The sequence below is a fragment of the Cynocephalus volans genome, chromosome 7 (assembly GCF_027409185.1).
Source record: "Cynocephalus volans isolate mCynVol1 chromosome 7, mCynVol1.pri, whole genome shotgun sequence".
In the NCBI taxonomy this organism is placed as follows: Eukaryota; Metazoa; Chordata; class Mammalia; order Dermoptera; family Cynocephalidae; genus Cynocephalus; species Cynocephalus volans.
Window position 1 is genome coordinate 133,364,819 of NC_084466.1, and position 17,202 is coordinate 133,382,020.

The window sequence follows — 17,202 nt, forward strand, 5'->3', positions numbered from 1 at the left end:
GCATAGTGCTGGTTGTCCACCCTCTATATTCTCCCTTCTTATTCTCAGCTGAAATCCTCCTTCCCCCCACTCCCCAACTAGCCAGGCTCCAGTCCTGTTTAGTTTGTCTCTTTTTTTCTCTTAATGCCTGTTTAGTTAAGCTGGTAACCGGATTCTTGCTCAGCGTCATATTGTTTTAAATAAGAATGAAACCAGAGGTCTCTGATCTGCTGTAATGTGGCATCTGGATAGGAGTACTGGCAGCAGTGATTCTCCATTTCCTCCCGCTGCTACCCTACCTCAGTTTTTCCTGAACACAAAACTCCAAAAGCAACCTGAGAGAGAAGCTGTGTTGAATGATGAAAAGAGAAAGGCTGCAACCCTGGCATTCAAAGCTGTGGCCCTACTTGGCGCTTGCTCTGGGTCAAATACTCATATCTCCAGGCCCTTCCTCTATGAAATGAGTAGCTTTACAACAGGGAGTCCCAAAGTGTGGTCCCCTGACCAGCAGTGTTAACTTCACCTGAGATCATGTTAGAAATACAGATTATCAGCCCCTACTCTAGACCTATAAAATAAAAAACTGGGAGCAGGCCCAGCAATCTGTATTTTTAACAAGTTCTCCAGTTGATTTCGATAACATGCTTAAGTTTGAGAATTACTGTTTCACCCAGTGGAATTTGTGCTGAGGAGCTTGTTAAAGCCAGTTGTGGGCAAAAATTCTTAGGTAGCTCAAGGAGCCACAGGTTAGGGAACTGGAGCAGAGAAAACCAGTCTCTAAAAGCAGTCCCTAGGGCCGGCCCATGGCTCACTCAGTAGAGTGCGGTGCTGATAACACCAAGGCCATGGGTTCGGATCCTATATAGGGATGGCCGGTTTGCTCACTGGCTGAGCGTGGTGCTGACAACACCAAGCCAAGGGTTGAGATCCCCTTACCGGTCATCTTTTTAATAAATAAATAAATAAATAAAAGCAGTCCCTAGACAGGCTGTCTTGCCTTTTCTCTCTATCCTCTCCACATCATTTAATCTTTCCTTTTTCCTGGAGCAGATCCTAATCATGAGGGCACAGCAGAGGGCATGGAGAACATGGCAGATGCTGTCACCCACGCCCGTTTTGTGGGCACGGATCCTGCCAGCGATGAGGTTGTCCTGATGAAAATCCTTCAGGTAAGAGGGAGGGGAAGAGCAATTAGGCTAATGGTCAGGGGCTGGTGCCTCCAGCTCTACTTACCCGAGACCGCCGGCAGTATGAAGCTATGTTTTGACTCCACTGGGGCTTAGGGAGCTACTTTGTTTCCAAACAAGCAGCTCAGGTACCCAAAGTAAAAGCTTTTCTAAGGAAAATAATTACAAGCTTTAAATGAATTGATATAAAATACCGGAAGCCCTTAATACACTTGTACCTCTGGCAAACTGTATCTGTGCCATCCATCTGTTTGGCTCCTAGGCTAGGGCTGGAATGAGTTGTGCACTATGTCAGGGTCATGCAGAGTGAAGACTCCCAAGATAAGCTCCTGGGAGACTCCCCTACTGAACAAGTGAGGTCAGCATTCTTGCTAACCTCTCATTCTCACCCCTGGGTTCTTCCCTAGGAGACTGGAGAAACACTAGGCAGCTTTTCTCCCCTCAGGTAAACCTCTCTTTACCCAGCCTGACTTTTCTGTCATAATATATTCTTTCTTTATGGTAGGTTCTACGGACTTTGTTGCTAACCCCAGTGGGTACCCACCTAACCAATGAATCTGTGTGTGAAATTATGCAGTCTTGCTTCCGGATCTGCTTTGAAATGAGGCTCAGTGGTAGGTACTTGAATATTGTCCCCTTTGCCATTGTTGGGGCCAGTGTCTGAGTATGAACACAGGATGCTGTCTCTGAACCCCAGAGAGATGGAAAACTCAAGACTTCTCCATCATCTACCTTGTGGAGCTATAGGGGTCTAGAAGTCTCTGTACTTGACTATTTATTACAAAGCTAGAATAGAGATCTCAGCCCATCATGCCAGGGCAGGAGTTGAGATGGATTCTGGACCAACTTATCCCAGGCCCCAAATCTCTCTCCCTTGGGGTTTCTAGGATTGACACTAGCCTGCAGCTCTGCAACTCAAGAAACTACAATTGCTCTCCCATTTTCCTGACTCAGTTGTGCCACCTAGTGGGCCAGTGAAGTTATGTGTGCCAGGCTGAGCTGGTACTGGTTTTAATAAGTTTCGCATAATCCTTGGTAAACAAGGTTTGGAGGGGAGTCTGCTCGGAGAAGCCTCCTGATAATAGCACAGCAAGTAATGACACCTGTGTTATTTGTTTTTGCCTGTTCAGAGTTATTGAGAAAATCCGCAGAGCACACTCTCGTAGACATGGTGCAGCTGCTCTTCACAAGGTAAACCTGCTGCTGTTTGCTTCAGCCCGGCTGCCCAAGCCTCTTGAGTCTGCCTGCTTTCACACAGCCACTTCAGGGATCTGGCCAACCCCACAGCCACATCAGAGACCACTGGGATTATGGATGAGGGTAGTTCTCTGGGCCCAGGGTTACCGAGCAAGGGAGAAGGATGGGGGAGCTGGTTTGGCCTCAGAGGAAGGCAGAGAATTATTTAATCTAGGCCTGAAAGACCTCATTCTGCTTCCCAAACTTGTGCCTATTTCTGTGCAGGTGGCAGCTGGGAAGGGAAGCCAGAGAGGAAGCCAAACTCAAGGGAGCCTGGAACATGTTGCTGAGCACCCAGAGCTCAGCCTAATTTATGTGGGAGGGGCCAAAGGCTAGGGTGATCAACAATTACGGTTTTCTGGGGATTGTCATGACTTTAGCAGTGCAAGTTCCACATCCCAGCAAACCCCTCAGTCTCAGGCAAACCAAGATGGTTGGTTACCCTAGGTAAGGCCCTCAGCCTAGCACCTAGGCAGCCTTTTGTTTTGTTTTTTTTGTTTGTTGTTTTTGCCAGCTGGCTGGTATAGGCATCAAATCCTGGACCTTGGTGTTATCAGCACCACTCTCTAACCAACTGAGCTAACTAGCCAGCCCTGCCTTTTCATACTAGGCCTAACTGTCTGTTTCCTATGCCTCCTTTCAATAGACTTGCTTTGAGAAGAGCTGAGACGAGTGCTTTAAAACCTCCCACTGGGATGTCTTTGTGCTCTCAGATCTATAGATAATAATCCTTATTATCTACAGACTAGACTGCCCTTAGACCCTGCTGTAAAGAGTTTTTTAGTCCTCAAATTTATTGGTTTCAAAATTTCAACCTGCTTTTTACTTCTTGCCCTATGCCCAGTCTCCTGGGGTTTTGATAGACTGCCTCTCGCCATCTCTTGGCTTTCAGCAGTACTTGCCAAGTGAACACAAGCAGAAAGGAGTCAGTTTAAAGATGAAAAGAATCTCAACACTTCAAGGGCTTTTAGTCATCTTGCCCTGATGATTACCTTCTTTTGTACACGTCATATATCCCCCAATTCCTGTGGCTCTTTGATGAAGCTCTAAAAAGGGTTAAATTACCCTGCTTCTCTTCTTAGCTTTTCCTAAGTGACAGAGTATGCTCTGGCCCAGAACATCATCGGACTATGGCTGGCATGGAGGGGGACATTTGTCATTATCCCTAATGATAGTCCATGGGATTCTCTACCTTATAGGTTACCCCAGTTTAAAGAAGAACCCAAGAACTATGTGGGGACGAACATGAAGAAGGTATGATCTGAGAACTGCTCTGTTGTCCCTCATCCAGACCTTAATTTCCCAACTTCAGCACTACCAAATACCCTTGCTTAGCAAAGACATGTTTTTGCCTAACAGGTCTGCTTGGAATCTAGAAAAAGCTCTCACTCCTTTAGTGTGAAATTTATTCTGTCCCAGATACCTTACCTTCCCCAACCTTTCCTTTCTGGCCTATCTTTGTTGATCTACCACTTTAATTGGTGAGGCTCATCAGGCTAGGCTGAAAATGTATGTTGACAAAGACGAAAGTCCTGCCATCCCCTCATCAGGACTCAGCCTTTTCAACAGGTAGGAGGCTTAAAGAGGCTGTGCCCCAAATTCTGCCCTAATGCTGGATTCAAGTGGGCTCACGCTTGTGCTACTCTCTGTTAAAGAGATAAATCAAGCCTGACTCCATATCAAAGGGTTATCAAACTGCTAGGAGATGAAGGGTGGCCAGAAGAATGGCCTCTTTCTATCTTGAACTAAAGCTGACAGGCCTCTGATGAGGATTCTGCTTACAACCTTAAGAGGTTAACCATGGAGATGACCCTTGGCTGTTTGGTGCATGCACCTGACCTTCCTCTCTTCCCTGCTATCCATCCCCATTCCTGCCCTCTGCCCTATTGGCGTGTGTCTGAGTTTATTTCACTGTTTAAATCGTGCATTTGCCTGTCTTTCACAGATTTCTCCATGTCTCCTCAACAAACTGGAGCTAAGTAGTGGGGAGCAGACCAAAGCCCTGAACCAGTTAGAGAGGGTACTACTCTTTAAGAACCTCAAGGTCTCTCTCCCTCTCCCTCTCCTTTCCCCCTTTTTATTTATTTTTTATATGTAACACCTGGGTCCCATTTTCATTATATACAGCACAACTTACCCCTCCCTAGTAACACAGCACAGCTTGAAAAGAGTTGCATGTGTTTGTAGCTTTGCAGCATTGGGAATTCTCCTGGTTGCCTAGAAGCAGGAGAAGGGAGCCTTAAACAACAGAAGTCCTGCTATTACCCTGTGGGGAGGCTTAAGATCTACCATTTCTGGAGAAACTATGAGGGATGTCCAAGCAAGACCCTTCCCTCTTCTACCCTCTTTCTGTCTCAGAGCTGGCATAGAGAGCTTAAGCACAGTTCTCAACTGTATCTGGATATCCAGACTGGGTTTGGAGGGAAAGAGTAGTCTATCTAATTGGGGTCTTTTTTTTTCTTGGTTAAAAGCATCATTCCAGGGTTTAGAACTCTAGACTGATAGAAAGGAGCCAGGTGCCAAATAGCCCAGGACAGTTGGAATACCTTGGGATCTGCAAAGATGGCCTCTGTCTTTTAAAAGTCAGGATGTAGGGGAGCTTAGGGGAGTGATCCAGGTAAAAGATTACCCTAATTCCCATATCTCTACCTTAGGAAGAAGAGGGAGAGAAGCAGGTATGGACTGTCTAGGCTATCCATCACAAGAGTGTACGTGCTAGAGGTGTGGTTGTGGACATCCAGGTCATTGAAGATAAAAACTCTGTGTGTGTTTGTGTGTACTCCTAGCTAGATAGTCCATTGGCCTGTGTTCTCTTTGAATGTATTGTCTAAAGTTTCATTTGTGAGCTTGCATATTCTTAAGTTGAAGCTCTCTTCAGTGGCTATCTAGCACGTTGTCATGATTATTAACCTAGGATCTGCCTTTTTATTTGTAAAGCTTACACTGTCGTTTGGAATACAAAGTTGTACAGATAAGATAGTGTAGGGTTCCATAAGTCCTACTGCCCACCCTGGACTTTAGGACTTTAGGATGGGGAGCACAGCTATACTTTTTAAAGGCTGAGGCATTTGTGAAAACTGGCAGCCTCTTGGCCCCTAATCTACCCAGGAGGCGGAGACCACTCACTGAAATGACCAGGTTGGAGATAGCTTTACAGAGGGTAGAGAAGGAAACAGGAAAGACTGATCCTAGTGTGGGAAGGAATGTCAGTGACTGGCTTCTTGGTAGAAGTTAGATTGTCTGGAGTCCCAGAAATGGGGGAGCCTCCCGGAGAGAAAAGCTGTCTCATAAAAGTAGATCCAGTTGTTAGTACTTTTTGGAGAGCAGAGACAACTGCCAATAAAGCCAGGAGGTCCTTGTTTTTCCTCATTGATCTCTAGGGCTTCTTGTCCTTCTGCTTGTTTGACTGACTCTTCTTCCAGAACATTTTTTATCATGAACTTGATCCAGCTGAGCTCCATTGGTTCCTGGAGAGAACATTCTTCTGGTTCCTGCTTAGCCACAGTGCTGAGAACACTTGAAGCTCAATTCTAGGCATGTGACTGCAGGCATTTTGGAGTTGAAGGGACAAGAAGTATAAATCCACTATGAGGCTGTTGCTCTGTTAATAAGAGCTGGGGGAAGGGCTCAGCTCTTGGGCCTCTCTCCTTTACTGGGAGGAGCTGTAGATAGGAAAGGAAGAATTGTGTGGTTTCTAAGTAAAGGATCAAAGGCTACCCAGGTTCTGAGAGCTTGGGGAACCTTGAGGAAGGGGGCCTATCCCCAAATAACAGAAGGACTGGAACTGGCCAAGGATAACATGAATATATTAAGGCTTTAGGAAGAGGCAGGGAGGAAAAGTGCTTGTACTCTCTTTAGAGTCATTCTAATGGTTTCTGGAAGAGAGTTGCTGTTGCCCAATCCAGGAATGGTCTATCAGTCTAGGAATGGTTTAGCATAACTGTAGAGAGACTGGGTTCAAACCCCAACTGAGAAAGCATCATGGCTAGGAAAACAAAATGGGCCTAAACAAACTAACTGTAAACATAGGGTGGAGGAAATGCATTAAAAAATGTCGATCATACAGTAGTCAACAGGTGATAGAGCTTATCCCTTGTAACTAAAAGCAAGCTATAGGAGGAATAGAAATACAGCAACAGAGAGGAGAGTAGAATAGTGCAAGAGACCAAGGAGTCAGTAGACTTACCATCTGACAATGTAAAATTGCATCTAGAAAGACCAGCAGTGAGGAGGACAGGAGTTTCCATTAATATACCAAAATTGGGAGCAGTAGAGAGCAGAGCAGCAGAGTAACATGACCCTCCATCCTTAACTCCACAAATAAACCAGGATGCCACTTATTCCTTAACTCCAAGGAATGAGCTTTTGACCAATTTGATGCAGAAATTCCAGAGTAAGGGATGTGTTTATTGTCTAGACCCAGTCCACACAGTAATTAAAAAGCTAAGAGTCTGGACGGAAAGGAGTAGGCTCCCATATTTGGATTAGAACTAGGAGTAGGAGGGCCGGCCCCGTGGCGCACTCGGGAAAGTGCAGTGCTTGGGAGCGCAGCGCGGGTTCGGATTCTATATAGGAATGGCCAGTGCGCTCACTGGCTGAGCGCAGTGCGGGCGAAACCATGCCAAGGGTTGCGATCCCCTTACCGGTCACAAAAAGACAAAAAAAAAAACTAGGAGTAGGAGACTGATCTGAAGGGTAGTTGAGGAGGAAAGCCTGGGAATCTATGGGGCAGTAGATCTGAGGCTCCAGGCAAAGGATCCCCTGCCCTTTCTGAAAAAGGGCCATACGTCATCTACAGGACTCAGGATACTCTGGTTTCTCTTTAGATCGTATAAATCTTTCACCTTTTACAGGACTCAGGATTGCCTACTTAGTGTAACACCCAGGACCTAGAGAAGCAAAGTGATAAGTGTGAGAGCTGGTCTTGACTATGATCAGCCCAGAAGCAGAATGTCACCTTCCACATGGAGGCTGCTACGCCAGTCTGTAAAGTGGCAAATGTAGAAGCCAGGTTAGAGGAGTAGGAATGTGACCTGAGGGTCTAGATTCTTACTTTAGCACAGATGTGGGGTACAGGATGTTTTCTAGAGACTGCTAGGTCTAAGTAAAGAGAGATTTTTAGGGATAGAGTCTTAGTGTGAATACCAGTGCTAATGAGATGTGATATTTCCAGCTGAAAATGAGAGCAGGAGGCATGAGTGATTCATCCAAGTGGAAGAAACAGAAGAGATCCCCCCGACCCCCACGCCATATGACCAAAGTCACATCAGGTTCGGAGCTGCCCACTCCCAGTGGATCTGCCTTATCCTCTAACCTCACTGGTAAGTGCCCTGGGCTGCTTCCTCTTATTAGTATAGATAGGAGAAAAGCTCCTTTCTCTTTCAGAGATTTTGAAATGGAAGACCAACCACCTGAGGGGCTTTGGTCTTTCTGCCAAGAGCAAAAAGGGAAACTCCAGGTCAAATCAGACTGTGACCATTAAGCAGCTCTGCAGTGACTTAAGGTTGTTTTCTTTTCAGAAGCACTCTGACTACTTTAGAGACCAGCATATGCAGAGATGAGCATGCAGTCTGGGAAATAGCCCCTAGTACCATGGAGAGTATGTTTTGCCCACAGAGTCTCTCTTCTCCTTCAAGTTTCATTTACTTTTCTTGACAGGTAGTATGCCCTTCATTGATGTGCCCACTCCTATATCCTCTGCAAGTTCAGAAGCTGCCTCAGCAATGGTCAGCCCCTCTACAGACAGTGGCCTGGAATTCTCCTCCCACACCACCTCCAAGGAGGACCTTACTGACCTGGAGCAACCTGGCTTTCCGGGGTACAGCACAGCTGCAGAGTCTGGGAGTGAGCTAGGAGTTCCTGAGCAGCCTGATCCCCAGGTATGGCTTTGATGGTCCCTCTCCAATCTTCCACTATGGGTACTGCCTTAATTTAATCTTTTGGATGCTTTATCCAGGCGTCGCCTCAAAAGAAGGTTAGGGTAGGAGGTTCTTCCCTGTTTCCCAGAATAGTAATAATCTAAATCCTAAGCCTGTGAGAGCCTCTACACCTCTAGGGTTCTAGTCACTGTACGTCAGTGACACCTCAGGAGATGTTTTCTGAGTCCTTATCACATACTCCTGCCTTGAGCATTGATTCATAAACCACTGAGGGGCCTACACCTGCAGTCCATTAGAGACGTCTTAGAGGACAGGTACCTCAAGGGGAGTAAGTTTCAAGTTGCTCTTGCCTCATGCCTCATCCCTCTTCCTGTATCTCCTCACTACTGGTCATAGCAGGAAGGCGCCCATGTGGAGAAGGCCCAGTCAGCATCCGTGGAATCCATCCCTGAAGTGTTAGAGGAGTGCACGTCCCCTGCTGACCATTCTGACTCTGCCTCTGTCCATGACATGGATTACGTCAATCCCCGGGGTGTGCGCTTTACACAGTCCTCCCAGAAAGAAGGTGAGTGCTCTCTGGCAGGCTCTTTCCATTCACCTCCCCCATCCTACCCTCCAAGCTGCCTGAACCTAGACCATCTTGGAACAAGGTAACTACTGCCTGCTGGTCCAAATTCTAGGTCATTTTCTAGTCAGGAAATGTAATCAAGCTATAGGACTTTGGCATGGATGGAGCCCTTCCCTAACTTATACAGAGAAGGGAGCTTGGTGTACAATAGGAAATGAGAGGAAAGAGTAGAAAGCTTAGAACTTTTAACAGAAAGGTAGTCATTTTCCTTGAAGAGAATCACTTACCTGAAATTGCCTTATCCTAGGCCAAGCCAGCAGGCTAGTTGTTTCTTAGCAGTACCACTCTCCTCTTGGCCTTCCCCAGGCACAGCTTTGATCCCCTATGGTCTTCCCTGTATCCGTGAGCTGTTCCGCTTCCTCATCTCACTCACCAATCCACATGACCGCCACAACTCAGAGGTTATGATTCACATGGGACTGCATTTGCTGACAGTGGCCCTTGAGTCAGCTCCTATTGCCCAATGCCAGACCCTCTTGGGCCTCATCAAGGATGAGATGTGCCGCCATTTATTCCAGGTAAGACCAGATTACTAGAGGGTCTTAGAGTGCTTGGCTGTTTTTCAGGATCTCTCAAGGACCAGGGGAGCACAGGGAGGTTTGGCTGATTGTACAAAGAGGATAGGACCCAGAAAAGCACCTCCCTCCCAGTAGGCCAGTAGTCGTAGTAAGAGGGTTCCAGTAGTTCCCCATGGACTCTGGCAGCCAGAAAGAAATATAGGAATGGCCATATAGAGAGTTCCCTTGGAGCACAGGATCCCAGTGGCAACTTCACCGAGTTTGTTCTCCTGCCTATCTCTTGGTTGAGCCATAGTCAGCTTCAGAAACCTCACAGCCTACTCTGCTCCAATCTCCAGCTACTCAGTGTAGAGCGACTGAACCTTTATGCTGCTTCCCTACGAGTATGCTTCCTACTGTTTGAGAGCATGCGAGAGCACCTCAAGTTCCAATTGGAGGTGAGTGTCTTGATCTCGGTTGAAAAAGAAAAAAAAAAGGGGGGGGGAGATATATAGTGTCTCTAGTTGGGCCAGCTCTGTCATGCTGCAGGGGTGGGATTTAAGGGCCTTCTGTAGGAGAGTGCTTATAGCCTCCATCTTTGATTCGTCAATTGGCCTCTTTAGTGGCAAAGATAAAAGGAGCGTAGAGAAAGCTGGCTGATTCTAAAGTGGGAGTACCCCAATATGCAGACTGGCAGGTAAACCTACCATGAGTGGGAACAGCTCTTCTGTCCAGTAGTTCCTCTGCAACACAGGCAGGCAAGTAAAGCCAGCATTGCCACTAAATTGCAAAACAACAACAACAACAACAACAACAAAGCTCTAAATAGGACTAGTTCAGGCTCACATAGCACAAAAAAAGCAAGAGGCAACTTGTTTGGGATTAGGTATGAGGCAGAGAGCCAGGCCTTTTCCCCCAACATGGAGGCCAAAGAGGGGGATGTATTTAGGGGATGAAATACCTTTAGGTGTCTCTTAATACATGCCTCTTGGCTGGGCTTCTGCTCCCTGTTTAATGTTCTTCCTGTCCAATTTTGTCTCTTCCTATTTTGAATCCTTTCTCCACCCAAATGGCAATTACTGGGCTATTGCCAGATGTACATCAAAAAGCTCATGGAGATCATCACTGTAGAGAACCCCAAGATGCCTTACGAGATGAAGGAGATGGCACTGGAGGCCATTGTGCAGCTCTGGCACATGCCCAGCTTTGTCACCGAGCTCTACATTAACTATGATTGTGACTACTACTGTTCCAACCTCTTTGAAGACCTCACCAAGTTGCTGTCCAAGGTGCTGAGTACTATTCCTGACCTCTAGAAAGCAAGCTCTATTAAGGAAATCTCCCTGGTAGTAATAAGAATGCCACATATAGGGAGGCTCCTTGAGAGCTGGGAAACAGGAAGAAGAAAGGCATTTTCTAAGGGCAATGTACAAGTTGTAGGTTTCAGGATTTGGGGGCAATGAACAGTTAAAGTGTAAAGTATTCTTCTAAGTGTAATGGATCTGTTTACTTTCCAGAATGCCTTCCCTGTGTCTGGTCAGCTCTATACAACACACCTACTGTCTCTTGATGCCCTATTGACAGTGATTGACAGCATTGAGGCTCACTGCCAGGCCAAAGTCCTCAACAACCTCACTCAGCAAGAGAAGAAAGAGACAACCAGACCCAGCTGTGAGGCAGTAGATGGCACCCAAGAAAGTAGCAATAGTGAGAGGCATTTTTTTCTTTGAAGATCCCAGGATTCTATGCTTATCCATTCTCAACTCACTGAGCCCTTCCTCCTGTCCTAATATCACTTCCGCTTGGGTACTCCCAATTCTGTGCTTCTGGGGTTTGGTGTTTTGAATAATAGGACAGTCAGGCAGCTTAGCAGGATTCAAGGACTTCTCCCTTTCTCCTCCTCCCCACTTTTTGTTTTGTTTTTTGTTTTTGTTTTTTTACAGAAGTGTTATTTTTTTTATGGCAAGAAAAGAGAACAGAGATTAAAGGATATAGGACTTTTGTCTCTAAAAACTCTAGGCCTGTGTTTCCCTATCCCCAATATCTGCCTCGACTCTAATTAATCTTCTCTATCTCCCCCTGAAGATTGAGGTTGCAGAAGGTCAGGGAAAGTGACTGGGTAATCTGTTCTTTCAATTATAGAATCTAATGGTTGGATGACATGGGACAGTTGACCACTTGTTTTGGCTTGGGTTTGTCCTGGTCAGGGCTAGCACCCTATGTGGGAGCATGCAGGTCTTCTTGGCTTGGGACTCGACCTCTCCTGTAACTCTGCTTAGCTACCTACCCTATAAGTCTTCATGTATCTTCTCTCTTACCAGCTGAGAGAGCAGCCAGTGATGGGAAAGCTGGAGGCATGGCCCCAGACATCCTAGGTCTACATCTGCCACATGGAGGGCGGCTGCCAGCAGAACACGGGAAGCCGGGATGCAGTGATCTGGAGGAAGCTGGTGACTCTGGAGGTGGGTACTGGGTGTCTGTGACCCTAAGCCCTCTCAACTGGAGGGTCTGGTGGAGAGCAGAGGGAAGAGAGAGACACCTGGGGCAATACCTGAGTGAGCCTTGGCAGCTCAGCATGCCTTCAAACCCAGAGAGAGAAAAGAAAACATGGAGCTCCAGAAGGTAGGACTTCCAGGGAAATGGAAGAGAAGGACAAATTTCAGAAGTTCCTCCTTTATCATTGAGGAGTGTATTAGTAACTTTACAAACTTCATTATCCTGGTAAAAGAGGTCTTATGGGTTTTTCCCTCTCTTTTTCCCATTCCTAGCTGACAAAAAATTTACCCGGAAGCCACCTCGATTTTCCTGTCTCCTTCCAGATCCACGGGAACTAATTGAAATTAAAAACAAAAAGAAGGTACATCCATATATTCCCCAGAGTTCAGCCTCTGCCTACCTCTGTCTGGGTGTCCTTTGTAGGGTTTCTGTCCCAAAGGATGAGGGTGAGGGAGAGTCTAGCAGCTCACTGTACAGCTTCCTAAGACTAGTCTTTGGCCTTTTGGGACTTCAGCAACCTCCCTGTCTCCTTTGAAGCCCTTCCCTTACTCCTAAACCATGCAGTTGGGCATATCCTATTGTATGCCCCTGGGCAAATGCCTCACCAGCTGAGAGCCAAGTTATTGATGGTGGTAACGGGAGCACTGGGAGCTATTGTCATGTGGGTCACAAAAGATTATCGGTCATCTCCAGCTCTCACATGATTATTGGCAATAAAAGGGAATTGACATTTATTCTGGTGCTTTAGTAAAGTTCAAATAATTCTTCGTTCTTTTAGTTTTCTTAACACAAAGAAAACCTTCTATTTAACACTTTCTTTTTCTTATGCCAGCCTTTGGTTTATGTGTGCCCTTGATTACAGGGCTGTGACTGGGCACAAAGAAAGTCGAGTTATTACCACAGTCCACCTCATCCTTCCAACCCAGGGCCGTAAGAGTTAGGTAACCAAAGAAAGAAGGGGAATCCAAGCCAGGCAATAAACAAGATGCTGGTGTCAGCAGATGCCAGGGGTGGATATAAAACTGGAGAGAAGAATTCTCTAGTCTCTCTACTTTTTTCCCTGATCAAAAAATTAGAGGTGAGGAAGCTGTCCATGCATCTTGAACATTCAGAAAAGTGAAAAGGAGCTCCTCAGCCAATTCTAATTAGGCATGAAGATGGGGAAAGTTAAAGCCAATATGATCCACTCTTAGTTCTGAAGTCACTAAGAATCACATCTTAGGGGCCGATTAGGTGACCAGCTGTGGGCTATGGTGGAGTCCAGCCTAGCCTTGTCTGATTTAGGAGCACAGCTGCTTCTGACACCTGTAGTCTTTCTCCTCCAGCTGCTAATCACTGGCACAGAGCAGTTCAACCAGAAACCAAAGAAAGGGATCCAGTTTTTGCAGGAGAAAGGCCTTCTCACCATCCCAATGGACAACACAGAGGTAGCCCAGTGGCTCCGAGAGAACCCTCGGCTGGACAAGAAAATGATTGGAGAGTTTGTGAGTGACCGCAAAAACATTGACCTATTGGAGAGCTTTGTGAGGTGAGGAAGCTATAAGAATCGTGGGACATAGTTGATCAGTCTGCAAGGACAGGGAACTCCTCCCTCAAAACAGTCTCAGCCTGTTACTCCTGGTGATGCAGGTCACACACACTTCCTCTTCCCATTGTTTATATCTGTTGAACCTGAAAGGGGCTTCAATGAGATAGCTTTGGGAGCCTCTCCATTCTGCAGGGAGAACATTGCAAAGGGGTGGAGCAGGCTTCCAAGGGGTGAGGTTTCTAGGCAAGAGTGCTAATGTGAAAAGTACTAAGTTAGGGTTTGTCTTAGGGATGACCAGGAGATACCACCCCTTTGCCAGAGCCTTCAGTCTCCTCCATTCCAGTAAGAGAAGATTAGGAGGACTGTGGCTACAGAGAGCCCAACAACATATGCTGCTTACATATCTTCATTCTCTTTGTTCTTCCTTTCCCCATAGCACCTTCAGCTTTCAGGGACTACGGCTGGACGAAGCTCTTCGCCTCTACCTGGAAGCCTTCCGTTTGCCTGGGGAAGCACCAGTCATCCAGAGATTGCTGGAGGCATTCACAGAACACTGGAGGGTGAGTTTGAGTGTCAGGTACTAGCCCCAGGATCCTAGGTCAGTTTGACTGAGGACTTCTATGGTCCCCAACTAAGGAACCCAGCTACTGTCTCCTAAGAAGGCTGAGAGCAACATCAGTGAGCTTTCCAGGGAGAGATCAGATTCTGTTAAGGAGCTGGCAAGAGATTGGCCACTTTCTGGGTGGTACCTCCCCTCTGTACCAGTACTGACCAGTGGGTTGGTAGTAAGGGATTAACTGGCAAGAGAAGGGCATTGACACAGGTGGGGTCTTTGCTTTTTCAGAATTGTAATGGCTCCCCATTTGCCAATAGCGATGCCTGCTTTGCCCTGGCCTATGCTGTCATCATGCTTAATACTGACCAGCACAACCACAATGTTCGCAAACAGAATGCACCCATGACCCTGGAGGTAAACTTGGGTCCCAGCCAAGGCAAACAAGATCCAGCACAGCTTTGAAGGTAGCAGGAAGAACATGGGATTTCTAGTGGGCACGGTGGACAGGGTCCTGTCCAAGGGAATCAGAGAGGGCTGGCCAATCCAGAAGAGGAATTGGGGTGGGAAGGTGGGTTCTTTCACTTACTGTGCCCTAAGTCCTATTTACCACAGACCCAGGAGTTCCTTGGATGGGGCTTCTGCATTAACACAGGTGGAAAAAGCTTACTGGCCTTTCTCTAGGAGTTTCGCAAAAACCTAAAAGGTGTGAATGGGGGCAAAGACTTTGAGCAAGACATCCTGGAGGATATGTACCATGCCATCAAGTGAGTATATTTGTGGAGAATGGGACAGCATCTCTGTTAAGGAGAGCACATAGCTTCCTTTTCCAGTTTTTAGAGTTGCATCAGACTGCAATGACTCGCCTGCCCTGGATTTAGCCCGGAACTGAGCTGGGCAGCCCCCTCTCTGCTGGTTCATTTCTTCCTTAGAGCAGCCTGAATAACATTGGGATCTAGTACTCTAAGTGAGGGTCCAAACTGCCCCTCTTAAGTAAAGTATCATGGCCCCACTTCCTGAACTTGAAGCAGCTGGATTTTCCTGTCTAGCTTACAAGATATGTTCTGTGGATGGCAGAGAACTGTTCAAGATGGGCACTGGAGGGTGAGGCTTATGTCAGAGATGGGACACTTAGTTCTTTACTATGAATCAGAAAAAGTACAGAGAGTTGTTCATCCTCTCACAACCAGAAAGAATGGGAGTTTTGGGGGTTTTTTTTGGCAGTGGGGGCATCTAAACCCTTGACCTTGGTGTTATAACACCGTGCTCTAACCAACTGAGCTAACTGGTCAACCCTGTACATCTTCTTACTACAGAACTAAGGGCCCCACTTAGAGAGAGGACTTTGAGATTATGGGATGCTTCCTTTCTTTCTTCCTAGTCCCCCTGGTGGGTGGGAAGCAGACCACTGAGCTACAGTTTTGATGACCTCTCACTGATAGAGAGTGCCAGTATGGGCAAAGCCCCTTGTCCTAGTTTGGAATCAGTCAGGTTCCCAGCTACTCCTTACCTTATCTCCTAACAGGAATGAGGAAATTGTGATGCCTGAGGAGCAGACAGGCTTGGTTCGGGAGAACTATGTGTGGAATGTGCTACTTCATCGAGGTGCCACCCCTGAGGGCATATTTCTTCGTGTACCCACTGGCAGCTACGATCTTGACCTCTTCACCATGACCTGGGGCCCCACTATTGCTGCTCTCTCTTATGTCTTTGACAAGAGCCTTGAGGAGACAATCATCCAGAAAGCCATCTCAGGCTTCAGGTAGCCCAGCTTTGGCCTTGGTCTTCACCTCCTTCTACCATTTTGAACTAACATGGTTCCCTCCATGCCTCTCTGACTCCTACTCTTACTTTCCTTAGAATGGGGTTCCTCCTGAGTTTTTGGAGGGAGGCTGAAGCTTGAGAAAGCTCAGTCTTAGACTCAAGAGTGAAGGTTTCTTCCTGGGACTGACTGGGGAATTGCCGAGCCCCGTGCGAGACTCCTCAGGGACTTGGAAGGGCTGCCTGGCCTTCCAGTGACTCTGTTTCTGGGATGGGGGTGACATTACAGGAAGTGCGCCATGATCTCCGCTCACTATGGCCTCAGCGATGTGTTTGACAATCTCATCATCTCTCTGTGCAAATTCACAGCTCTCAGCAGTGAGGTGAGCAAGGGCAGGAAATGTATACTTGGATTTCCAAAGGATGACCTCTCTCTTTTTTTTTTCTTTTCTTTTCTTTTCTTTGGCTGCTGGCTGGTAAAGGGATCCTAACCAAAGCCATCGTGTAACCCCTCTTTTAGCCATGGACCTACCCTTATCTGCAGAGCTGGTGGCCCTCAGCATCTTCCCTCACCTTGCCCCACTGGCTCTACACCAAAGCTTAGGCCATTTCTGTCTTACACATTATAGGATGAGAATAGTGTCACCTCATGTAATGGGAATGAGAAAGGAGATGCAAGAGTCGGGAAGGCCTTATCCAGGTTAGCCCTTACCAGTGTTATGGGGGATTGAAGCAGAACCAGCAAAAGGACCCTCAGGGAACCATAGGCAGAAGCCTGAGAGATTCTCCTTTCCAGATATCAGCCAGGCCCTAAGCCTCTTCTCATCCTTTTTTCCAGTCTATTGAGAACCTGCCCAGTGTATTTGGAAGCAACCCTAAAGCTCACATTACAGCCAAGACAGTATTCCATTTGGCCCATCATCATGGTGACATCCTACGAGAGGGCTGGAAGAATATCGTGGAGGCCATGTTGCAGCTCTTCCGAGCCCAACTGCTACCCAAGGCTATGGTAGAGGTAATTCTTGGTAGGAGACCAGTGAACAATCACAAGGCAAGAGCCCCAACATTATGTGCTATCTGGATATAGAACTGGTTGAGGGTAGTGCTCTGCCTGATGTCTGCCAAAACTTACTAGGAACACCTCAAATGTGAGACCACAGATCTTGGGGGATAGCTGTAAAGGAAGTCTGGTAGAAGCCATTCCATGTCACCAATTGGAGGGGGAACAATAGTGTAGGGGCAGAGGGGCTACAGGAAGAAATCCAGAGAACTTTGCCTGAAGGGTCAGTAAATGCAAAGAGCATATGGAAAGAAATTATTCTTATTCTTGACCTACTTTTCTAGGTAGAAGATTTTGTGGATCCCAATGGCAAGATCTGTCTACAGCGGGAGGAAACACCATCAAACCGGTAAGGACAAACCAGAGGCTGAGGAGAGGTTTGGGGAGGGAGAGTCAGG

General features: G+C 46.9%; 1 protein-coding gene across 11 annotated transcripts in view; it reads left to right on the forward strand.

The window, feature by feature from the left end:
* GBF1 (golgi brefeldin A resistant guanine nucleotide exchange factor 1) overlaps window positions 1-17,202 on the forward strand; it is a 126,339-nt gene that overhangs the window by 97,789 nt on the left and 11,348 nt on the right. For 2 of the 11 annotated variants that reach the window (XM_063103536.1, XM_063103539.1), the window contains exons 5-26: window positions 1,030-1,148; window positions 1,672-1,780; window positions 2,297-2,357; window positions 3,602-3,656; window positions 4,348-4,446; window positions 7,576-7,723; window positions 8,061-8,281; window positions 8,678-8,846; window positions 9,216-9,427; window positions 9,766-9,864; window positions 10,501-10,695; window positions 10,924-11,113; window positions 11,728-11,868; window positions 12,175-12,263; window positions 13,228-13,430; window positions 13,867-13,990; window positions 14,275-14,400; window positions 14,668-14,750; window positions 15,509-15,745; window positions 16,034-16,127; window positions 16,583-16,759; window positions 17,089-17,153. In XM_063103536.1, coding sequence (XP_062959606.1) covers window positions 1,030-1,148; window positions 1,672-1,780; window positions 2,297-2,357; window positions 3,602-3,656; window positions 4,348-4,446; window positions 7,576-7,723; window positions 8,061-8,281; window positions 8,678-8,846; window positions 9,216-9,427; window positions 9,766-9,864; window positions 10,501-10,695; window positions 10,924-11,113; window positions 11,728-11,868; window positions 12,175-12,263; window positions 13,228-13,430; window positions 13,867-13,990; window positions 14,275-14,400; window positions 14,668-14,750; window positions 15,509-15,745; window positions 16,034-16,127; window positions 16,583-16,759; window positions 17,089-17,153 — 3,016 coding nt within the window. The remainder of the gene's footprint in view (window positions 1-1,029; window positions 1,149-1,671; window positions 1,781-2,296; window positions 2,358-3,601; window positions 3,657-4,347; window positions 4,447-7,575; window positions 7,724-8,060; window positions 8,282-8,677; window positions 8,847-9,215; window positions 9,428-9,765; window positions 9,865-10,500; window positions 10,696-10,923; window positions 11,114-11,727; window positions 11,869-12,174; window positions 12,264-13,227; window positions 13,431-13,866; window positions 13,991-14,274; window positions 14,401-14,667; window positions 14,751-15,508; window positions 15,746-16,033; window positions 16,128-16,582; window positions 16,760-17,088; window positions 17,154-17,202) is intronic. The other 9 variants (XM_063103537.1, XM_063103540.1, XM_063103543.1 and 6 more) reach the window with 6 other exon arrangements.